We start from the raw sequence: 25,643 nt of genomic DNA on the forward strand, positions 1-25,643 counted from the left end.
AGAAAGTTCATCGGGATTTTCCGGCGTGGTTCCCCGTTGTCAGTGGTGCAGGACATAAAGTCTGGCAAGGGGCAACGTATAGTCGTTCGGATGGGACGAAAACCCATAGTCCCGTGAATACACATTGGCGTGCACTTAAAAATGAAATTAAATGGGGTTTAAGTGCACTTAAAAGATTCCTTCACAGTTGGAATTCGAAATAAGAGTAGACTACAGCGCCGCTTTCCGGGTAAAATTCCGCTCGTGGTACACTCTGGTCGTCTTCATTAGCCCAGTCGGAGCAGAACAATAGGACGTTAAACCCTAGCTACGAGAACGTAGCTAAGAACGTTGAGATATACGGAGGGTTGAGAGATTAAGGTTTGTTATCTAGTTAAACCCCATTTCATTTTTTTCGGTTGGAAAGTTAGCCGATATATTCGAGGAGAGGATGGTTTTCAATTTAATTAAATCTGAACGACAGATCCACCCTACCTAGCTACCATTTAATTTTCGTACATTAGTTACAAACGGCTTTAATTTCTCACGTAAACGATAAGAACTCCAAGATAAGGTGAGAAATAACGGCTGTGCAATGAAAACCAGGCTCTGTGATTTGTTTATATTTTGATATAGCAGTTTTACCTGGATGTTTCCAAGGTTAGGTGGGGGTTAATGGTAGGTGATTTTTTATATATAGTTATAGTAGATTTTCCAAACGGTACCTTACATTCGCCTCCAAAATACTTCCGGAAGGCTCAGTAAGCAAAACTCTTGTCTAGGTCCCGGTTTTGGCCGAGAAAGTTCCATTGTCAGTGGTGCAGGACTGAGGTCCTGGCAACAACAGTGCTTAGTCGTTCAGACGGAACGAAAACCCGAGGTCCCGTGTACACATTGGCGTGCACGTAATAGAACAACTTAACTGTACATGGAATTCGAAATAAGAGTAGGCCATAGCGCCGCTGTCCGGGCACAATTTCCCTAATAGCACACTGTCCCTAAGCCCGTCTTCATTAGCCCAATCCGTGCAAAATGGCAGCCCCTCGTACGCAAATAGTGTAAACATACGGTATATTAAGGTTGTGGACCCGCTAGAGGTCACAATTTTGATCCGATTTTGATGAAATTTGAAATTCATGTACATGTTTATAACCCGCATATCGGATCGTAACTTCCTGAATTATAGCCCTTGATTGTATCTTTTATTATTCGCTGCTCATATTGCATTTTCTTTTTTCAGACAATGTTTCAAGTTTTGGCTTTGTTACCTATCATTTTGGTGGTGAAATGTTGGGATCCCGATGCAGGTTTAGTACAATCCTACACTAAGCTCCCTGGAGTATCAGTACATGCTTCTTCGGATCAGAATCTAGCCCATCTGGTAGTAGATGGCAAGGACAGCACAAACTGGGTATCTTCTGGCTGCCTTCCAGAAAATTATGTATCTCAGAAACAGCTGAATATTCTGATGGATTCTTGTAGTCAAGGTCATTGCGCTTCGAGTTCCGGAACATCTGGCATAAATCTAGCTACCGATGGTAATTTTCAGACGCAGTTTGAGGTGAAAGTTGTTAACGGGCAATCACACTTCCAAGTGGACTTGCCTACCCCTTTAGAGATGAAATTTCTATCGATAAAAGGCGTGTTTCGGGCAGATACTCAATTAGAAATCCTTTACCATTCACAACACAAACTTATTAAAACTTTAAACCCCAGCGATGACTACAAAAAAGAGAAATTTGATATTGGAGGATCACTAATATCTGGCTTTAGTATTTCGTCCACAGCTGATATCACTCTATCAGAGGTAGCCGCTCTGCAGAAGAACTGTAAAGATCGAGTTGCAGTCGACTTTGGTCAGTCGAAAACAGTTGGCACTATACGTGTACGTCATTGGCCGGGAAACGGGGCTGTGTCATCTAATCTACTTGTGTCTTCTGATGGTGTTACTTGGGAGGTTTTGCAGAAGTTAGACCCCCAAAGTGTACATGCCGTTGAATATAAAATAAATCCACCAAGAATGCTTCGATTTGTAGCAGTGCAACACGAATTGACGTATACAGACTGGGCGAAGTCATTCATTTGGGAAATTGATGCCTGGGATGAAAATGGGCGGTGGGGAGCAGCACCAAAGCCACAAGTAAATAGTAGGTCACTACAATACATGTTTGGTGTGAATGGTATTTGGGGCTGGGGTCATCGGGTTGACAGTTCTGGTTTTAAACAAGGGGAAGGTGCCACGTTGTACGATGCTATTTGTTCCCATGCTAGAAATTATCACATGCTGACTTGGGACATAAAAGGACCAGGTGACAGAGCTAACTATGCATCAATGGCACAGGGGCACGGTACCAGTGCGTTGTCTTGGGTAAATTGGGACAAGGAATATGGGTTGTGGAGAAAAGCTAATTTAACCATAGACGCAACTCTACAATTTAGAAAAGATCACTTTCCAGTTTCCGCCTGGAAAAATCCCGATCAAGATAGCTATAATATAGGATTGGATTTCGCCCGTCATTTTGGACCCACTGTGGGAAACAAGCTGGTTAAATCTGCTGAGGTTGGCAATGAACCATGGGATTACACAGGGCCGTTTTATTCACAGATATTGGGTGGAATGGCCAGGGGCTTGAAAGTTGGCGATCCACAAATGACCGTATTAGCAGGTGCCTTCCAGGCTCATGACAAATCGAGCGAGAGTCCTCCAATGGCGAATTACATCGGACCAAGGGTAACTCCACCAGCGGCTCAATACATTGACGTAGTGAATGGTCATTATTATAATTTTATTTATCAACCATCTGGAGTAAGAACCATGTCATTCCCAGAAGATACACGAGGAGAATTCAACGGTGTAAAAAATCTCATTCGTTGGCGGGACTTGAATATGCCTGGTAAACCCGTGTGGATTACAGAATGGGGGTGGGATTCTGAAGGAGCTGGACAGACATGTACATATAGTGAATGTGTATCGGAGGATGCTGCTTGCCTCTATGGAATACGGGGTTTATTGATCCTGGCCAGATGGGGTATAGAGAGGGCTACTTGGTTTTTCTATGCCAACCTGGACCAGCGAGAATGTCCAAATGAGAACCAGCACATATTTTGCAGAAGTGGTTTAACAGGATCTTCCGAAGTCAACTTTGCTAAGAAGAAGGTATTCTTTACATTTCAGAACTTGCTTAGTTTGATTGGAAACAAACATTTTCTAAAGGTCGTGAAGGAAGATCAGGATGGATACATTTACTTGTTTGGGGATCTACGAGATAATTCTGCAAAAAAGCCCGTCGCTACACACCTTTTAGGATGGCGACCTGTTGATGCTTCAGACAGGGCAACAAAGATAGTTGATGTTCATTTAAAGTCTTCTCCTTCCAAAGCCTGGAGAATCGAAACAGCGTCTAGTGCAGGATCTATAGCTACCGTTTCTCTCCCAACAGTACACGGTGACCAACAATGGCAACTTCCACTTAACAGTGAACCACTTGTTGTCCAAATAACAGATTTACATGTTGCTCATCCTGGACTAATAGGCTGATTTAATATACAAACTTGTATACATAATTTAACGTAGCCATGTTTCGAGCCTTTTTAAATTATACTAACTTTTATTATTTGCATGCCTATAAAATAATTAATTAGCAAACCTCCACGTTTTTTCCAATTTCAATTATTACAACGACTTAATGATGTATGTTTGTTTATGTTGCAAGTAAATGTAAAGCTGGTTCAACCTGTCTAAATGTTTTGCTCCAATGCATGCATTACGTATATTCAAAGCCCAAATTGAATTTTGATTAATGAACTATTACAAAGTCGGTTGTGTCCATGTTAAACGGAATGATAAATACAATTCCACAGAAATTAAAACCTTGTTCCACTCACCAACCATTCTTTTTGGTAAGTGCATATAAGTCAGTACTATAAGTAAGACAATAAATGTATTTAGATGTAAACGGTAATAGTTCCAGTAGGTGACCAGTTTCTTCTTTCTTTTTTTTTTTCTTTTTTGAATAATAAAATGACCAGACTTGAAATTAAATAAATAATGCATGAACACGCTTCAAACAAAGAAAAGATAATGTGCATGAATTGTACAATTTTATGCAAAACATCCCGCATCTTCACAATTGTACATTTTGTGAGCTCGTCACCTTTTCTCGATCTAACGTCTGGGCAATCTAGTCAGAAAAAAACAATATGTCTGCGCCCATTGGAACAATTTGATGTTATACTTTAATGACTCAATATTAGGTCAGAACAATGTTTTCTAAATAGACTATACGCTAACATGATTAAAAGGGTGATCGAGAAGTGGAAACAGTATAAGTATAGATTTGTTCCATGGATTGCTCTAAATCTGAAAGACAGGTTAGTCGACCGACTTCAGTATGTGTAGTCTATATTAGCCAGGCGCTTCACAGATTAAACTCGATAGTGAGTTTCTCTTATATTTTGAACATTATTTTAAAGGGGTTTGGAATTTGATAACAAAAAGTAATCAACGATTTGCCGTGATTTGACCATACAGTATAGGGATGTTCAAATTTTATTGTATGTAAAATTTGAGAACACATTATCTGTCAAACCATTGATGCAGGCCCTACGTATTTTAACTGTCCGTGGTAGTCGAGAGGCCAGGGGATTGATCGCTCGACTAGAATATCCCGGGTTCGATTCCCAACCTTGGCCTAGAAGAACCCTCGCGATTTATCAACCTTCATTTATTCAGGGGTGGTGCCTGCCAAGCTGATAAGGAAAATGTGTCGATTTGTTGGATGGGACGAAAACCCGAGGTCCACCCATCCACACAATAGCGTTTATGTAATAATTATCACACTGCACACGTAACCAAAGAAATAAAATGAAAAAAATTAATGTCTCCAAATGACCAAAGTATTGTGTTCACGAGACATCAATCCCAATCCTATTGAATTGAATTATTATTTCATTATTTACATGAAGACACATCTATTTTAATGCAGATCAATTCGGGCAGTTCCATCAAAATCTTCAGATGAAATTATACCTAAGATAGAGGCTCTCCAATTCGTCGAAACGTTGTTTCAAGCCTTTGATGCTTCTGAAAAATGCGACAATCAGAAATATAACGTAAAAGCTCACAATGGACAAGATGGTTCAAGATTATTATATACGGACAAAAAAACGATTTCTGTAAGAAACCTATACGTTATGTCGGATGTTGTGGGGTTTACTATAGGCAGAAAAGTTAGTGGTCTGGCTCATGGTGGAACCGGTGTATTCGTTACCTCCGGGATGGTTCCTGTTCATACTGTTGTGGCTATGTATCCAGGTAATATGCCCATTGTCCAACCGATTAAACAATTATATGGTCTATATGGACATTCTGAAAAAGGGTTAACGCCCTCACCCATCATTCAGTTTTACAAAGCTTGTGTGGGCTTTCGACGAAAAGAGAATTCCAATACAGTGAAATAAGTTTATAGGCTTGGGTGAGGGGTACCGTGTGTAACTATTATTCAAAATGGCCGGGGATACACTATCTGGGGGGGGGGGGGGGATTCATATTTATAATAAGGGGCTACCGAAAGACAGATCTTGGAGACACGACATTCGGATGATAATGTTTTAGTATGATAATCGCAATATTATAAATTACTTTCTCATGCATGCTTTCCTTGCCGTTTCAGGGACCTTGTATTACAATTATGAGCCAATATTACTACAAAGTATAAATAATCCCTTTATCTTTCGATGTTTAGATGGCTTACTGATAGATGGCAATGACAAAGGAATCTCTAAGTACCTATATAGGTAATCATGAAATTATTATATAGATTAAATATAAAACCGATCTCATAATATAATAGAAGGATCAAGTGCCCATACATCACATTTTTGTTTATTGTTGTAGGGAAGAATGGCCTACATTAGCATAATTTGTTATAGTATGATTGCTATTATAGTTCAGGCACATATTTTGTGACTGTGTATAATCTGATCAGTACAGAAAGCCCACGATTTCTCTCAATCTCATCGTTCTTAACTGATAATATCTGAAATTGGGTTGTTTTGCTCTAGATTTAGTGGTCGACAATTTTGAAACATCTTCTTGTCCCCCGCCTTTCGAGGAAAGCTGGGACTATTAAACTCGGCCTGTCCGTCTGTCTGCCCCTCACACTTTTTCTTTTTTAGACATGATAACTTCTAATTTAGCTAGAATGTCCAAACTTGTGTTGACGTTCCTTAGGTGAATGCCTTGACGAGGTTCAAAGATGAGCATTTTCTACTTAGGTTAATCAGACATAAGAAATTTGATTGGTTGATGAATTGGGACAAGATAACCTTAGTTTTAAGTGAAAGTGATGAAACTTGGTGTATAGTTTCATTACCTCAATACCTGGACAAAGTTCGATAATGAGCGTTTTCTGCTCAGTGTAAGCAGAACGATAAGCAATTTGATTGGTTGAGACTTTGGAACACAATAACAAGCCTTGATGGAGTTCAAAAATGAGCTCTTTCTGCTTATGGCAAGCAGAGATAAGCAATTTGATTGGTTGATGCTTTGGGACACGATAACTTTGGTTCTAATAAAGTGAGAGTGATGAAACCTGGTGTATAGTTTCATCACTTAATACCTTGACTAAGTAAGATAATGAGCATTTTCGGGTAAGCAGAGCAATAAGCAATTTGACTGGTCGAGACTTTGGAGCTCGACAACTTTGAGTGACAGTTGTGAAACTTTGTGTATAGTTTCATTGCATCAATACCTTAATAAAGTTTGATGAAGAGACTTCAATCTGATTGGTCGAAACTTTGGAACAAAATAACGCTCCTTCTAATTGAGGTAGAATGTTCAATAGTTCGATAATGCGCATTTTCCACGAAGCGGAAACTTTGTAACTTGATAACGTTAGTTCTCATTGATGAGAGCTGTGAAACTCGAAGTATAGATTCATTATATCAATACCTTGACAACGTGCGATCATGAGAATTTTCTGCTTAGGCTAAGTAGCGATAAGCAATTTGATTGGTCAAGAATTGTGGTAGAATGTTTAAACTTAATGTTCATTGGGTGAATGTCTTGGGCGAGTTCAATGATTTACATGTCGATGCTTTGGAATAAAATAACTTTGATTCTAACTGATGGAGTTTGATCGTGAACATTTTATGCTTGGACTATGTATAGATAATCAGTTTGATACTTTTGAAAAAGAAAAATCTGTAATTAATATTTGTCATCTTTAAATTTTAGGATTTCGGCGGGAGACATCAGCCTCACTGTTGGCTTGTTTCTTTTCGGGAAAGAATTCAGGTCTAATTATGAATTCATGACTTTTGGATTTGATTAAGAATCTGCATTTTTTCTGAGTGTAGGGCACGACCTGTGGGTCACAGAGAATAATTCATTTTAATCCCTTAAAGTATGAAGGAGGTTAATACTATACAAATCGGGTCACTCCTTGCTTCTTTCTTTGACGGTTCTCTCATTTAAATGATGATTGGCATCGCGTCATTGTCAAGAAAGAATAAAACTTAAAAAGCAATTCGTCATTACAAGAATATTTGAAATTCAACTCCCATTTTGACTTCAGCAGAACGTCCATCGTGATTATTTAAGGCATGGTGGGGTGGGAATACGAGGATGGGAGGAAAAGGGTTCAGTGGTGTATGCAGGAGAGGGAGGCACAATTTTAAAGGTACTTTGATTTGATATGACATGTGTGTGGGCTAGTTGTAGATAGACAGCTTAAGTTTAGTATGGTGTGTGGTATGAACAGTGCGTTACGTCATTGGACAGATCTACATAATAAATTTGGAAATAAGGTTCCCTTTGTAAATAGAAACTAATAAACCCCGCCATGAGGAAACATTTAGGATCTAGTCTCAAAATGAGCGATGTGTTCACCAAACGCAGATCCTTCTTTCAAATTCTGGCCTTCAGTCGAAACCCAAACAGTTGTCACCTTGCGCGTAGCAAACTGTGATGATGCTGATGAGAATTAAGTTTGTCCACGGCAACACGTAGCTCAACGTCTTAGACTTGTCATATAAAACATAGAAATTATATAACATGCAATAGGTTTGATTTTCTAGATGGCTCAAGGGGATTTAGTGATTGGACTGAGATAAAATCGATTTGTGGCCGTGATTATATGCATTTATCCCGTCTACCCTAAAGACAGAATTAGATCACAATTAGGCTTATCATGACAACTATCCTTGGACAAATAGTCAAATAATTACTAATTAGTCTACTTGTATTTTATTTTAAAGACAAAGGACATGAACATAATTAAACCCTTCCTGGCACGCGCATATTTTTTTTATTGTTTTTTAGTGTTTTAATGGCCACAATCGTGGATGATTATTTGCTTATACTACAATAGACGTTTTATTTTCAGATCATGCTCTAACAGGGATCGTGTTGGACCATATCTGATGTGCGACAGGTCCTGGTTATCAACCCATCCTATCAATCCATTGGCTATTGGACAGTATGTTAACAACCAATCAAAGAGTGAGACACGTATTATTTATCTCATTCAACATTTACCAGATTTCATTTATGATACCTAGCCTATTTCTTTGGAGTACAATATGACTTCTTAAATAAAAGGGAACTTAACGAAACCTATAAGATAATTCAAAGATAAAATGTGTTCCAATCTATATCAGAGAATTTGTATGTGCCGGAGCATGACACATTTTGGGCCCCCTACCATACCCGTATGCAAAAAAAAATAGAGTTTCTAACTTTGCCCCTGCATAGCCAAATTAGGGCATCGGGGAACGGATCAGGGCTTATGTGACACGAATACTGGCCACGCCGTAGTAAAAAAAATTAGATATTTATGGACACCGGAGCACCCCTCTTCTTGGACCTGGTCTATGCTGACTTTGTCCGTAATTATGTCAATGTTGCCTGAAAATAAAGTGCTTTGTCCCCACATCGTACACAGAACTCGTTAGGAGGAGACACCCCACCTTCCACCACATTTGTTTATTATGACAGAGAAAGTTATGAAAATTAAAGGATGCTGCTTGCCGGGTTTTTTCTTAGTTATTCTAAATTCATCATTCGAATTATCCCAACTATTTTCTCTTTTCTCTTTTCTCTTTATTTGATTTCCTGTATACAAATTTCTTAATTCAGCATCCCGATTTCGTTTCTAAACTCGACAAATTGATAACCAGTTTTCCATCAAAATAAGCGTAGGTGTAAAAGTGGGAACTAAAATTAGTTTTGTTAAATTTCTGTTACAGGGCATTCAGCAAATGTAGCCTATCAAGAGATTATCGTGCCAAAAGACTTTCCTTTCTCACTGAAAAAATACATACCAAATATATACTATAGTGCCAGTATAGACAATCCTGATGAGATTAGATTAACTAGATTAGTTGTATTAGTGTCAACAAGAACTATTGAGTGCGGAGAAGAATTATTTTCAACTTATTTTACTGTTGTATATTGACTGCAAATAAAAAAATGTTTAAACTGCCAGCTAGGTGTAATCTAATGGCGAGATCATAGTGCCAACAGGGCGTTTTATTTTATCTTAGTGACAACAGAAGCTGAGACACTGTTGCTCATCCAAAATCCAACCGCCACTGATACTTGTTCTGACTGATTCCTCTTTTGTCAACATTACCAACAAAAACCAATGACTCACACCAAGTTAAGAAGGATTAATGTGTAATTCTACAAAAAATATGTAGTTTTGTGAAAAATAATACAATCAATATACCTAATTATAAACTATTCTTCAGGCCATATTCGTATGTAGCTTGTTGACATAATATGGAGTATATGGCTTGCGAGGGAATAGGATTGATTTGTTCTACTCCATGACTTTTTGTCGCAGCAAGTAGAGTTTCAGAAAAGTCCTACTGACAACCCTATCTTTAATAACTTCCATCGAACTGGGTTACTCCTATCTACGTAATTCAGTTATTCACACCCAAGGGTCTTTTATGAACATTATTTATATGAAGGTAAAAGCTGGCAAGGTAATTTGCCGAGGAATTGGCAACATTTTCTAATTTTACTGTACTAGAATACAGATGTGACCATCTTCTTTCTCAAAATTCTCAAGTTATTTTAATGATCCGTTAAACTCGTAACAGATCGTTATCTTGCTAACGCGTCATTTGTTAACAGTCCGTTATAATTCTGTTGCTGGAAAGTCAATTTCATTATCCGTTATCTAACGGAATGATTAAAGTTAATCCAAGAGAAGACTGCTTGGTCATTGGCTGAATTTTTGTCCCCCGCCTTTCGAAGAAAGCAGGGGAATATTAAAATGGGTTCGTCCGTCTGTCCATCCGTCTGTCTGTCCGTCACACTTTTGGGACACAATAACTCTCTATTTAATTGAACTAGAATGTTCAAACTTGGTGTAGGTGTTTATTAGGTCAATACCTTGATGGAGTTCGTAGATGAGCATTTTCTGCTAAGGGTAAGCGGAGATAAGCAATTTGATTGGCTGATGCTTTGGGACACGATAACTTTAGTTCTAATTAAGTGGGAGTGATGAAACTTGGTGTATAGTTTCATTACATCAGTACCTTGACTAAGTTCGATAATGAGCATTTTCTGCTCAGGGTAAGCAGAGCGATAAGCAATTTGATTAGAACTTTAGTTCTAATTAAGTGAGGGTGAGGACACTTGGTGTATAGCTTTATTACATCAATACCTTGACTAAGTTCGATAATGAACATTTTCTGCTGAGGGTAAGCAGAGCGATAAGCAATTTAATTGGTCGAGACTTTGGAACACAATAACTCCCCTTCTAATTGAGGTAGAATGTTCAAACTTGGTGTAGGCATTCATTAGGCGAATCCCTTGACGGAGTTCGATGATGAACATTGTCTGCTTACGGTAGGCAGAGATAAGCAATCTGATTGGTTGATGCTGTAGGGGTACGATAACTTTGGTTATAATGAAGTGAGAGCGACGAAACTCTGAATATAGATTCATTATATCATTACCTTGACTAAGTTCGATTGTGCGAATTTTCTGCCTGGGCTAAGGAGCGATAAGCAATTTGATTGGTCAAGACTTTGGGACATAAAAACTCGGCTTTTAATTGAGGTAGAATGTTTAAACCTGATGCGGATGTTCATTAGGTGATTGGCTGATGCTTTGGGACACGATAACTTTAGTTCTAATTAAGTGGGAGTGATGAAACTTGGTGTATAGTTTCATTACATCAGTACCTTGACTAAGTTCGATAATGAGCATTTTCTGCTCAGGGTAAGCAGAGCGATAAGCAATTTGATTGGCCAAGATTTTGGAACACAATAACTCTCCTTCTAATTGAGCTACAATGTTCCAACTTGGTGTAGGTGTTTATTAGGTGAATCCATTGATAGAGTTCGAAGATGAGCATTTTCTGCTTAGGGTAAGCAGAGATAAGCAATTTGATTGGTTGATGCTCTGGGACACGATAACTTTAGTTCTAATTAAGTGAGGGTGAGGACACTTGGTGTATAGCTTTATTACATCAATACCTTGACTAAGTTCGATAATGAACATTTTCTGCTGAGGGTAAGCAGAGCGATAAGCAATTTGATTGGTCGAGACTTTGGAACACAATAACTCTCCTTCTAATTGAGGTAGAATGTTCAAACTTGGTGTAGGCATTCATTAGGCGAATCCCTTGACGGAGTTCGATGATGAACATTGTCTGCTTACGGTAGGCAGAGATAAGCAATCTGATTGGTTGATGCTGTAGGGGTACGATAACTTTGGTTATAATGAAGTGAGAGCGACGAAACTCTGAATATAGATTCATTATATCATTACCTTGACTAAGTTCGATTGTGCGAATTTTCTGCCTGGGCTAAGGAGCGATAAGCAATTTGATTGGTCAAGACTTTGGGACATAAAAACTCGGCTTTTAATTGAGATAGAATGTTTAAACCTGATGTGGATGTTCATTAGGTGAATGTCTTGACTGATTTCAATGATTAACATTTCAAGCTAAAGCTAAGCAGAGCTAATCAATTTCATTGGTCGATGCTTTGGGACAAGATAATCTTGATTCTATCTGATAGAGAGTGATGAAACTTAGTGTGTAGTTAGATTGCTCGATACTTTTGAAAAAAATAAATGTGCGATTAATTAATATGTGTCATCTATTTATTTTGGGATTTCGGCGGGGGACATTAGCCTCACTGTTGGCTTGTAAATTTTTTAATTCAATGTACATGTATAACAACTTCATAGAAAATAGTATTAACAAGAAACTGCAGAAAGTAGGGCGACTGTGCAGTCTGTTCACAAACCTTGATTAAAGACAAAAAGATAGCTGTAGAATTTTCTACAGAAAACACTCTAAAAAAATCTATAGAATACTATGGTATTTTTTCTAGAGAATACTATGGTATTTTTTCTAGAGAATAGTATAGTATTTTCCTATAGAATAGTATAGTATTTTCCTATAGAATACTATATAAACTTTAGCATAAATCTGTAGGAAAAATTATAGGATTTACACTACAGAAATATTTGCACCGTAGAATATTTGTGACCGTTATATTTTAGAGGCCCCAAAATTCTGTAGAATACTATAGAATTTCATCCCATAGAAAATGTGATAACCCGCCCCCCCCCCATCCCCTTTATCTAGAAACTACGCTGGTAATCCATAGGAACTTTTGCTAAGGGTATTCATCGACTGACAGTCAGTTACTGCCATCCGTGAGCAGATAACGGAGCCCAACACCTTCGTTAAATATAACGGCAAGTTAACGACATGTTACAGTTAATGGGGTCCTAGCAACAGACTTTTTCTATGTTAAAGATAACCATGTTAACGAGTCGTTATAAGTTAACGGAGCTTTGAACAATTGGGCCCAGGTCTCGGTGATTTCATTTACGTTTCCTTTTACTTTTGTGTCTGTACTGCATTGGTAGGCCTATCTTATATTTGTTTTGAAGACGGTGCTCAGGACACGTGATCACGTTAGCTAATCCATATTTGCTTGTATTGGTGTACGGGGCTTCGTTTTGCGGTGCATTATGGAAACGGTTAAACTAATATGCATCTATGTGTGATTCTGACCAGGAGCGGCGTCTGGCCCCAAGGTCTCGTGTACACATTGTCGTAAAAAAAAAATGACAGTTGGAATTCGAAATAAGAGTAGGCCGTAACAGCGATGTCCTGAAAAATGTCCCTCATAGCACTCTGCATGGCGTATGTCCGTTTTCATTATCCCGGATGGAGCAGAAAAGTAGGACGTTTAAGCCCATTTCGTTTTATTCATTGTGTTCAGAAGAGAAGAAACGTAACTATTTCTCTCAAATCCCTTAGCAAAGATTGATGATTTTTCTTCGTAATGCATAGTAATAATATGTCTAGAACAGACCTACAACATACGTTAACACTCGTGACCCCCCCACCCCCCACCCCCATCAGCGGCAAATACTGATGGCGACCATCTTGCTACTTATGGAGCAGTATTGATCGGTGGAATTTTCAATTCGTCATATCTTTATAATTAGCGGAATTGAACCATGATATTCCAATTATAGATTCAACTTTTACAATATTATAATTTACCCATAGTTTTTTTATGTACACATTGGTGAACATGGTATTTATGATGTTTAAATCAGTTTATTTTATAAAAAAGAAAACATTACACCTACAAATAAATAAAAGGCGGAAAAAAATATTGAGATTCTATTAGATGAATAAATTAAATAATTAATTTGGAATAAAATTACAATACAGGAAACAATTCAAATAATGATAGATATGATATAATCTATACATAGAGCTACAATTCCTACAACACTGAATCCGATGCTTTGAGCAAACTACTGGGTTTTTATTTCCTCTACAAAGATGGCGTTGAAGGCACATACACATCAAATTGATATACTCGTACTTACAATACAAAACATTAAGTGCCATGAATCATTTTATGTGGCCAAGCGTGGGATGTTTTTAATTAGTAAATAGTATTATTTTAAATGCATAAAAAATGAGCTTTTACAATATGAACACTTCTGCAAAGAAGATAAAATATTTATCTAAAAGATGCCGAGAGGTTAGACAAGATAATTTTTGGACCATGTGTGTGAGCGATCAACTGGACGAAAGCTAATTCAACCTTACATTAATTTACAGAAGCAGTTGGATGAGTGTAGCTATAGAGATAACTAATAATAAACTGACGGGAAGAAGAGAGCCGGCGCCTCCATCAGGGCTACCCGTGGACTCTGGCTCTGGGGACGGTTCGACAACTGGAGCTTGAGCTGAAAAAAAACAACATAATACAATTTAAAAAGTTAATTTTTCTGGTAAAAGTATTTGTACGTTCGCTTCCATAGGCATATTGTATTACCAGTCTATCGACACTCGCCCATTTCCATTAGAGTAACTTAATAAACAAAATCAAATCGCAATCTAAACTAGAACCTTGTTTCAATGATCATCTTCCGGTTTGGTAGCCATCAGCCATGACAAGATACCGGGTTAACTATCGTGGGTTCAATTTTGTCATAGAATCTAGGTACTCTGAACTTCGTGTAACTAAGACTTGGCATTCTCTGACAATCACGACTTGGCATAATTTGTACTCTTATTCTAACACCTAGCATTTATTTACATGAATATCCGTATTATGTGGGTTGAGGTAAAATGTCACCAGCAATATCTTAGGGCAAATATTTTATCGGGTTGCTTTTTAAAAACAAATCCATGAATAGTGAGGGGCTTGTCATGGAGTCGGACTCATGTGCCTCCGGCTAGAGTTTAGGTGGATATTACTGATAGATAGAACATGTCACGCAGTTTTCACGGTGACGGGAGCTCAATGAAACCAATTGGTCCGAGTGCCCAGAGCTACCCAGCCCCCCCCCACCCCCGTATAATTATAGTTTGAATTAAATTAGTTATTAGAATTCTTACTGCCATTGTTCTGTTCCGCTTCCGGTGTTGGGGGCTCGGCTTCTGCGCCATTGGAAACATCGCTAGCTGCCGTGACGATATAGGACCATCCTATACAAATCAACAATACTGTCAATAACCAGCCTTTCATTCCAGGGAACTTCATTTGCAGGCGGTCCGAATAAGTCTAAAATGAGTCGAAATATATAAATAAATTCAATGTCAAACTGTGGTTGAAAAGATGACAACCATGATAGAGAATATGATGCAACTACGACCACCGACTATATAGAGCCAATTTCTGCATACTGGAGCATCGACAGGTTTGTGCATTTTGAGATAATTAGGTAATTTTCTGAATTAGATAATTAGATGTCGAATATCTCAAACTATGCATCTTTTTGCAGAACATGCGCTGTTGTGGCCTGTTTTTGAATGTTTTTTGTCGAAAACATAATTTATATTTGGAACTTCTATAACAAGACGGCAAAAATGGACTCTACGCGTCCTGATCAACAAGGTTCGGGGGGGGGGGATTATCCATCGGATTATGAAAGTGTATAATGAGTTGTATAATGTATGATATATTTTGTGGGGATGAGGTAGTAATACCCCCGTCTCAGAGTGCGTCAAGATCGCCATAAGCGTGGTGGAAACGCCAGATATCGTGCTGTGGTCACCGCGTTTGTTTTGAGCACGGTTCCGCGATCAGACCTTATAGAAAACTGTGAGAATGCGGCTTTTTTCAAGCTTGTAATTTTAAGAGAAATTTTCTAGCGTTGTGTTCACGTTTGGCGGCGACCATGTGCATATTCTGGTCGCCGTACGGTCGCAGCAGCTCATTAAGGATGCCACCCAGGTCTGACGGGGGTATAAAAACCGTGTGGTAAGAACCCCATGAGCGTGGTTAGAGTCTCGCGGGTTTGCCGATGATCGCCGTTGCCAAGCTAATAGATTTCAATAGAAACGCCATAAACGCAGAGAACGCCATGTGAGAACGCCGTATTTTGCACAGATCGCGGTAAGAACGCGACTTTTTTTCTAGTTTGTAATTTTTTGGGACATTTCTGGCGTTGTGCTCACGTTTGCCGACAACCTTGCTGTGCATTATCTGGTCGCCGTACGGTCGCAGCAGCGCAGTAAGGACGCCACCCAGGTCTGACGGGGGCGTTAGAAAATGTTCCTGCAAGATCAGCGTAATGAGCGGAAAATGTTTTGCTAATATTCCCCCCGCCCCACCGGAAAAAAATCGGCGTCCATTGACGCCCTTTCCATTGGACGCAATACGAAGCCAACGAACAACGTGCCTAAATCAGCATGGGCGCCCCATAAAGCCGAGTGACATTGGTTGGACGCCTACGACGAGATTGACGGGGCGCCCAACCAATGCCTCGCAATCATGTCGTTATATATGAGGCACCCCCCAAATGGAGATGCGCCTCATGATGAATCACACGATTAATACCACAACTTGATTGATGGGGCGCCCAAAACGGCGTGACCTGTGGAGTTCCTTATCCTGGAGGGGCGCGCATAATGACATGTTTGGTGGGGCGCTTTATAGTAACAATATATGATTGTCAGATAATGCATAATGACGAGTGAGATTTGTTGGGCGCCCACGACTTGATCAATGGGGCGGCTAAAACGGCATGATTGATTGGGTGTCTCATTCCGGAGGGGCGCCCATAATGCCGAGATTGGTGGGCAGCCCACGGCGAAATCTACCGTAAGATAGGCAACTGGAGATTGTAGTAAATTTTCCAGGTCAAATTCACGATGGGGATGAGATTAATTATTCAAGCCCGCACCAGGCGTGATAATCTTCAAAATTCGAACAAGTCGCACTATAACCCGATTCGGAACTTTTCGTTTTTCTCATAAATTAGGTACGCTAAAGTCGTATTCCTTCCTTCAAGTGTTCATAATGTTCATATGAAAATAACATAATACGCCAATATCACAAATTCAGCCTCAAAATTAAAATTTTCATAGTTCCTCCCCTCAGGTGCAAACTCTATTTTCCAAAGGGAGGCTCGTCCACGGTGCCGTTCGCCGTGGACCGTCACGTGTAGGTACATCAGTTGGTAGCATAATTAATTTCAAGTTAATTATACTAATTAGTGTTCCCAAGAATTTTGAGAGAGATAATATTTTGAAATCCAATAAGAGGGCGAATAGCACAAATTAATGTAATAATAGTGTATATAAAGTGAACCACATCCAGTTTTTTATTGTAATTTCTCATCAATTATATGCGGTGAAATATGTGAACCGCCCGAATTGAACGGTAGTCATTTGCGTCTGCTTAGTACATTGTACATTTCTTTTTATGTTTTTCGGTTGTGAATTAGCCATTTTAATTACTTCCGCATTGTCTTCTAGAATGTTTTTCTTTGGTCATAACAAATGACGCTCGAGGCCATTATGTTCATAGAATACACGGGTCGTGTAGAGATTTAAAAAAAATATTCATTGTGGATATTAGGATCACATATTTTCACGATTAGTTAAACCATCAATATGGTTAATATCGAGTTACAGGTTTAGCTCCTTTAACATGGTAAATCAATAGGAGATATTCATAATATTTATATCGTGCGGTAGTGCCTTAGCTAGTAAAATATGTCAACGTAGACAAATTCTTGCTATCATTGAAAATATCCTCGACTTTGAAGTTTAATTTTAAAAAACACCTGCAATAGCAACATGATCTGGATGGCAAATCTCACCATTGCCGATGAGGTACAGCCCCCTCTGTGGTATGTACAAAACGGGTAATAATAAACAAAAAGACTGTCAAACGGTAAACGGGAAAATAACTCAACGATTTGCGTTAGAGAGAGAGAGAGGGGGGGGGGGGACTTACATATGGTTCTTTTTTTCTCAATAATTTGCTTGCGCGTAGGGGTCTTTAGCAGTAGGAGGAAACCGGAGGACCCAGAGAAAACCCACGAGGTTGGACTCAGTAACTACCCCCCCCCCCCCCAACCGTTAACATTGGTAAAAGGGAACACTTTCTTATTATGCTTAAAGGGCCATTATGGGAGATTACATAAAGGGCGAACTAGCAGTTCTCACTATTATATATTGTTATCTAAATTATTAATTATTAAGTAATTATCTTATCCAGAACATAAACAACCCTCGATGTCATCGCTAGCCTGCGATATTTAGTGGATTTGAATACATTTTGTGGTGGATAATTTAACGTAAAAACGCATAATCGAGACTTTGTTTATCATCGTACCAACGTTATTAATGACGATCGAGGCTAGCTTAAAATTGCATCGCGCTAATATCTAGGTTCAGAGTAAAGCAATTCGACTGAAATTTTCAGCATATTCTGTTTTCATTAACTATTTCTTAACTTTATCTAATCTTACCTAATTCCCCTTTAAATGGCGATCGTATTTTAATCCGATTACATCCGCGCCATCCGGTGATCTTGGGAGTTGTTATAGGTTTGTCATGTGAACAGATGTCTAAATAATAATTTATATAACATTTGAAGCCAAAATAAAAATAGGCAGATTTAGCTTTTATATAATGCATCTTTAAGATGGGATGATTAATAAATAAATATGGCGCCGGACAGTATCCTACAGTTTGCGTTCAGAGATGTGAGTTAATATTGATCATAAAATGAAGATAATATGTACGTTATCTTGACATTTATGTCAGCTATGTATTATTATGTTATCATATTAATATTTGATACAAACTGTTCAATATTATAGACATTATCTTCAACACTCTTAGAGAGATAATCAAAAATCAATACTAGATTGCGTTCTGTGACAAGAAGTCATCTCTTTACGTCACTCTATAGATAATAGCCAAAAACCATTTGGAAGCTGCTAATGCGAGGGATTCAGTGGATGTTTCTTATACATGTAATATCTTTTTAGGTGCACAAATACTGATTTATAAACCACTTTCTTTCTCATATTTAATTGAAGAAAATGTCATGATACAAGAAATGTTATAGGTAATGAGGTGATTAAAGCGATTATGGGGAAATCCGCTTATCGTCCGAAAATAAAACAGATATTGAACGCGATAACTAGTTATGTGCATAAATTTGGGACTATGCACTCGACTATCAATGTTAAGTTTAAATTACAACTTGTATTTTTAAATGATCCGTGGTTGGGATTTTTGTGTTAGCTGCTGCGCCTTGGGTAACTACTAAGGGGGAACCACGCCGACCTCCAGACTAGCGAGCCAGCGTTTTACACACTTAGCCACCGTGACCCCTATATCAGTTACAAACTCTCGATAGATATATGCCACCATTACTGATTAAAACAGTTTCGAAAGTTCTACCGAGAACGGAAGTGCCCAAATGGTCGAGAACCGGAAGTCGGACGTAGTTTCTTTAGCTATTTCAAAAATCATTACATTTTTGGATAGCTTGCCACAAGGTCTAATAGATAGCAGTTGACAATTTCGAAATTTCGTCGCTGACTATTTACGTCCGAAAAGTTGTTGCGTCCAATTTTTGTTATTTTTTAAAATTTTCAAACCTGACCTACATTTTTGGATACCTGAAGCCAGCCCGATTCCAGCAATATAAATTTCATTCAGTGTTATCGCCATTTATTGTTCGAATTTTTAAAAATTCTGCCAATTTTAAAAACATTTTTTAAAAAAAAAAAAACGGCTCAATCGATGTTTATGAAACTTCTTGAACATGAAGTCATGTGCTCAAGCCTTTGAATACAACTATTCCGACAATGATCCGTAAACCGGAAGTAATCGAAATAGTGTCCGATATTTTGAGAAAAAAAAAACGCCAAAAAAGGATGCTTTTGGTGTTCTTGCGAAAAACTTGATTTTTGCGTCAGATGTCAGCGGATGAAAACAACTAAAATATTGTTAGATAGTCCCATTAATGGACTATTATATGATATCCAAATAATACGAATTCGATTGTTAGGAAAGAAATTATGGTACACCGAAATCTAGTATTTTCCGTTAGTGGGTCTTTTGAGACGCCCTTTTCTCGAAAACGACACCTACAATTTTTCTTAAAGGTGGTCTAGCGTGTGCATCCAAAATTAAAGCATTGAAATAATATAAGTGGTTCAAAAAGAGCCTCGATCTTTGAAAAAGTTGAAAAATCGTTAAATTACTGAGAATGCTCTTCTATTTTCCTTTTTGTTCAAAACTGCTAAATGGATGTTTCTGGAACATGGAGGAAGTTAAGTATCTAAACTACTTGTTAAAACAATTCCGACAATGATCCAGAAACCGAAAATTGTCGAAAAAATATCCGATAATTGGATAAAAACAGTAAAAAAGTAAAAATATGGTGCTCTTGCAAAAAACGTGATTTCTACGCTAGATGTTACTGCATCAAAACAACTAAAGTGTGGTTGGATAGCCCGAATAATGGTCTATTATATGACATCCAAATGATACAAATTCGATTGTTAGGCAATAGATTATTGGACGCCTAAAATCTAGTATTTCTTTTCTGGAGCCTATTCAGACGCTTGTATCTCGAAAACAACTTTTCATAAAATCCTGTTACTTTAGAGTCCAAATGTAATGTGAATCCAAATGTAAAAACCTCGAAATGATATAAAGGACCCAAAAAGGGTCTCAATCTTTGAAAAAAGGTGAAAAATCGTTAATTACTGAAAATACTTTTCTAATTGTTTTTTTTTTTTTTTTTTTTAGATTTGCTCAATAGATGGTTCTAAAACTTATGGCACGCGAAGTTAAGTATCTAGCCCACTTGTTAAAAGTATCCTGACAATGATCTGTAAAACAAAATTTGTAGAAAAAATATCCGATATTTCTAAAAAAAAAACAACCCCAAAACCCCCCAAAATCCTCGAAAAAAATGTGTCTAGTTATTATTATTTTTGTGAGCCCGTGGTTATTTTGAGTTTGACATGATATAGTATGATGCATATTTAAAGGATCCTAATATCCAATATTTAAGACACAATTAACATTTTATAATCAGTACACGAGTCGTGCACCCTATGGTTTCGGGTGCTATTTTGTAATTAACAAATAAAAACATATCCTATAGATATGTGTAGAATGCACTAAGCAGGCGTAAACATATAAATCACTTCATTAATATGGGCTTTTAGAACCACTGTTGTCTATTTCATGGTTCCAAATAATAGAGCCATACGCCCTTTAAATACTGGATTACCGTGTCGATACAGGAACACACAATCAGTTATGTCTTCACATTGGCCTTATCTATGACAGTATGCAAAACAGGCGGATTTTCATCCCACCAAACTAATCAACATATACAAACCAATGATATCGACAGTTTATGGTTACAGATTACAGAATATTTTTGTTCAAGCTGGATTTAGAGGCTATAGAAATTCAATAAATCATTAAAATTATAAGTAATATTGTCATTTTAAATGACCATGTGCTGTACATTATTGACATGTTCTATCTATATAATCACCTTCTATGTCATTCACAAGTCCTTATATAATGATTCAGAAAGACAGGCATAATCTATAATTTAATAAAGATATATTTAAATATTTTTTTAAATCGGAAAATAATTGTGACCTCTAGACCACAAGCTAAAAACGCGATTTTTCATACAATCAGGGGCCAGGAGGTTACGGACCGATATGCGCAAACATCGAAATTAACCGAGATCTTTGGGTTGTAAACATACATTTCAAGTTTCATCAAAATCGGATAAAAATTGTGTCCTCTGGAGTGTCCACAAGCTAAAAACCTCATTTTTTTTCAGTGGCCATAATCCATGACATTACGGCCCGCCCATACATGCCAATTTCGAAAGGAACTGAGATCTTTGGGAGATATACTTATTTTTCAAGTTTCGTTAAAATCGGATAAAAATTGTGAGCTGTTGAGTGTCCACAAACAAAATGTGAACGGACACACGGACGGACGGACAGGGGATACGACAATATACGTCCACATCACAATATAAAGCTTCGCTTGAAATATCATAGTAAAAACATTTATTTCTCCTGATAGTCTAAATATGTTTTCCAAAGAATGATTATACATGTATATGTTTTGACTATCGAGGACATATATCTTTAAGGTTTATTTTCTTGTACTGCTTGAACTGTATTTTATCAACCTGTCAAATCACTGTACGTGATACTGGACTGGTTAACATGTCATTGACAGCAAGTTACAGGGATTAATTGCTAATTAAGGCAAGCCCAATTCAAAATAAGATTTCGTTTCTAACAATTAGTCAGAAAAGTCAGAATTCTCAACTCTAAGTACTTTGTGAAACAAAAGACTGCTTAAGATATTTAATAGGAAATACCACTTCTTTCACAGTACACAATTTATAATATTTCTGGCTAAAGTACTATTTTCAGCCATCTTTCATCAACATATCTGTGGAAAACCTTTACAGCCACCAACCCCTTAATCATAATCTTGCTCCGTTATTCGTACGCCCATGTTGCCTTTATCATAATCGGGTTCCATTATTCGTACGCCCGTGTTGCCTTTATTTATGTTTTTCTTTCAGGTGAATACGTTTATTCCTGCACTTGGTTAGAAAAGCATGGATTTATAGGGTACATAAGGTTCTGAAAAGTTCCCACATAAACGCCCAATTCTGCACACAGAGATCCATTTACTTCATACTTCGAGAATAAATCTCTGCCCTAAATGGTCGCTATATCCAAAAATTAGTATACTGTTTTGTAATGCGGTTCTGCTCTGTTTTACATCTGCCATACACATAAAGACTAAATAAACCTTTTCAATTTTATTAAATGGAAGCGGAGTAAATCCTAAGCATACTTAGTGTTTTCGACCAAAATCGTCGATTAAGACTAAAAATGTCTGTCAACGAGCTTAGTGTCTGTTCTCAGGCGGAGCTAACCGTAGACAGACAGCCTAAGTTTAGTCTGATAAACGTTCCGCATAAATTTCTATTCTTGCTAAACCATCCAGTATTGTAGTCTAATCCCATAATAGATTGTAAATACATGTCTAATTTTGAGCCAGCAGAGACGATGTGAGTGCTTTAATGCGACAATCAAATTCATATATAACTTAAAATAACGATCATCCAATTGCAGCAACTGACCCATACTGTGGCTTCTCACTTTTGACCGCAATGATTGCAAATTCGTAGACTAATCAATGACACACGGAGTCTGCTCTATCTGTAAGAACTCAAATTTAACGATGACTTGTTCCAGACTCGCTGACACAATCTGTCATACTGATGCAAAGAATGTTTCAGATTAATTAGGCAACCAAATATTGACAGGACGGTAGCTAGAATGAAGGGAATAGATGCTGATTCGAAATCCTTCAAATTATCATTTTATAGAGTCTGTAAATGGTACATATTTAAATGTTTCAGATTAATTAGGCAACCAAATATTGACAGGACGGTAGCTAGAATGAAGGGAATAGATGCTGATTCGAAATCCTTCAAATTATCATTTTATAGAGTCTGTAAATGGTACATATTTAAATTACTTCAAGAAAATGTTTAGCTTTAGAAAATGACACATTTTGAATTTTTACAATCCAATGTTATAAACGTCAAACCGGATATACACGGAGGACTGTTGGCCCTACGACATGATACGCAATATTCATGTATTACAACGTCAATTGTATTTTTTAGGGATGAAATGATGACGAAGCAATCCAATCGTCACTCTGAGCTTCTACTACCTTCATTTATACCCCCAATTATCAGGTGTCTCTTCTAGCAATCTTCGAGTATAAAACAACTGGAATAATAGTGTAAGATGAGCATGTGACCCTAATAATTGATCCACTACATCCAATTCTAAGTGCATTAACGAATTATTCATTTACTTTCCACTCCATTTATAGTGGGGTGATCAGTTACCTACGCTGCCAAATTAGCAGATATCGGAATTTGATAGATCGGTATCTCCTTTCCTAGAAATCAATTCTATTACTTCACTTGTTGTTTCGTCTGGCAGCTTGTTGTTCAACACATCTTGATATCGGTGTGAATGAGAATCTTACATTATATTATTATCAGATAAAATAATATATCTCATATTAAGCATTTATATTTCATAATAAACGGTATGTATAGAGCTCAAGACTATACACAATTTAAATCGACAAATTGTATCATAGTTACGACCTTTTAAATATTACGTTGGTTTCTATTGTTTTCACGTCGCCATCTTTATAAGTCTTGCATAGACAAAGTAATAATAATTCTGTTACAATGAAGCCTACGGTGTTGATTTCTTTTTTATATTCGGGTGAATAAAGCAGTCTTGTCGTTAAAGTAGCTAAGTCTCTAACTCAATATCATCCAAAATCTTCAACATTGAAAATATGATTTATTTGTCAAATTAAATCAACATTCATGTTGTGATCTTACCGGAAAAAGATGGGCTTTTGATATCCAATATTTAAGACAAAATAAACATTTTACCATTGGTACACGAATCGTGTACCATAATGCGCTTCAGCCCCAGTTGTATCAAGAGACTCGAGGGACGAGGCTAGACACATTGCACCAAATCAAACGGCGTATGTAGACTGGAATAACCAGACGCTAGAAATTGGCACTCGCTTGAGACTGCTGGCTTATTTCGCCGAACATAACTGATTTTGAAATTGGAGTAAAAACGGAAACCATTGAATGTAAATCAGTTTATTATTATTTTATTATATTTTATTTTATCAGTTTATTATGTATTACAGTATTATATGCGTTGCGACCCACTTTTGTCAATTTCTAGGTCCCAAATGTTAGCGATTTAGCTCCTTTAAACTATTACCTATTTTCCAGTCTAAGATGTGAACGATCTGGCTTTTTGTTCCATTAAAGCTACAATTTCATATTTTTAAGTTATATTTTTAAATTTATTAAAATAAAGCCTTAAAATAGATGGTATCTATAAACAGTCCTACCTTGTTAAAGAATAATTCTATTAATCCTATAATTCACTATTGCCAGATGAGAAATTGGCAAAAATATCATTTTCAACTTTAAATTCAAACGTTTGAAGATAGCTATTCCATGGGGGGGGCATAGAAAAACAAGGGAGGTAATTGTGTTATTATTTCCGGGGCAAAGGGTTTTTAAGAGGGAGAATAATACCTATAATCGTATAATAGTGAGTTGACAACCTAATTATGTTTTGACTTTCTTAGAAAATATGAAATTATCGCTTTCAATCATACATCATATCATAAAACCAATTTAATTGGCTGAATTACGCCAAAATGTGTCCTTGCTAACAACGGCTGGGTTCCGTCTCAAATTTTATACTCCATATTATCATTCTTTTATAAAAACATTTTGCGTATTGAAATCAAAGCAGACTGTAAAACGATGTATTCCTTCCTCTAACGCTGTGATTGGTTTTCTGAAAGATTGTGTTTCCTTAAAAGAGCCAAATTTCTTTGATTAGGTAAAAATAAGATAATAAATTGGACTTATCTGGTTTGCTATTTCAGGTAGTGGAGGGGAAAGCTTTAAACGATTAAGATAATATCCATGTGGACGTATGAATATGATAAAGTAAGATGCATCATAAGAAAGCAATCTTCCGTGACATTTTCTTGAAAAGTAAAGGACGAGGTAATATTACAAACAATATTGATTTCAAAGTAGTGTTAAATAACATTCTAATTTTTATATGATTTATGATATATAGAATCTGAAACTTCCAAGATTACTATAGATCACGAATTTTCTCCTTCAATTAAGGCGTCTCTGTCCGATCCCTATGGGACCAAGCAAATTAATAAGAGAAAGGAAGACCCAAGGAA

At 37.3% G+C, this 25,643-nt stretch overlaps 2 protein-coding genes and 1 long non-coding RNA gene across 5 annotated transcripts in view; 2 read left to right on the forward strand and 1 right to left on the reverse strand.

Annotated features, from left to right (window-relative positions):
• Positions 1 to 617: 617 nt before the first annotated feature.
• Positions 618 to 3,936, forward strand: LOC126817666 (uncharacterized). Its single transcript, XM_050544766.2, has 2 exons — positions 618 to 657; positions 1,220 to 3,936. Exons 1-2 carry the CDS (start codon positions 655 to 657, stop codon positions 3,515 to 3,517), a joined length of 2,301 nt encoding a protein of 766 aa, XP_050400723.2. The 5' UTR covers positions 618 to 654; the 3' UTR covers positions 3,518 to 3,936.
• Positions 3,937 to 4,131: 195 nt separating this feature from the next.
• LOC126817668 (SET domain-containing protein 9) lies at positions 4,132 to 10,050 on the forward strand. Of its 3 annotated transcripts, none has more exons than XM_050544767.2 (5): positions 4,132 to 4,350; positions 4,965 to 5,293; positions 5,652 to 5,775; positions 8,367 to 8,482; positions 9,229 to 10,050. In XM_050544767.2, the coding sequence occupies exons 1-5, from the start codon at positions 4,271 to 4,273 to the stop codon at positions 9,435 to 9,437; spliced, it is 858 nt and encodes a 285-aa protein (XP_050400724.2). In that variant the 5' UTR covers positions 4,132 to 4,270; the 3' UTR covers positions 9,438 to 10,050. The 3 variants fall into 3 exon arrangements, with proteins under 3 accessions (XP_050400724.2, XP_050400726.1, XP_050400725.1); XM_050544769.2 differs by having other exon boundaries at positions 4,151 to 4,233; XM_050544768.2 differs by having other exon boundaries at positions 4,278 to 4,416.
• A 3,516-nt stretch (positions 10,051 to 13,566) lies between these two features.
• The window catches only part of LOC126817669 (uncharacterized), a 28,942-nt gene continuing 16,865 nt past the window's right edge, over positions 13,567 to 25,643 (reverse strand). The window contains exons 2-3 of the long non-coding RNA XR_007679106.2: positions 14,886 to 15,051; positions 13,567 to 14,230 (exon numbers count right to left, since the gene is read on the reverse strand). This is a non-coding gene — a long non-coding RNA (uncharacterized LOC126817669). The remainder of the gene's footprint in view (positions 14,231 to 14,885; positions 15,052 to 25,643) is intronic.

Source organism: Patella vulgata, chromosome 4 (genome assembly GCF_932274485.2).
Source record: "Patella vulgata chromosome 4, xgPatVulg1.2, whole genome shotgun sequence".
In the NCBI taxonomy this organism is placed as follows: domain Eukaryota; kingdom Metazoa; phylum Mollusca; class Gastropoda; family Patellidae; genus Patella; species Patella vulgata.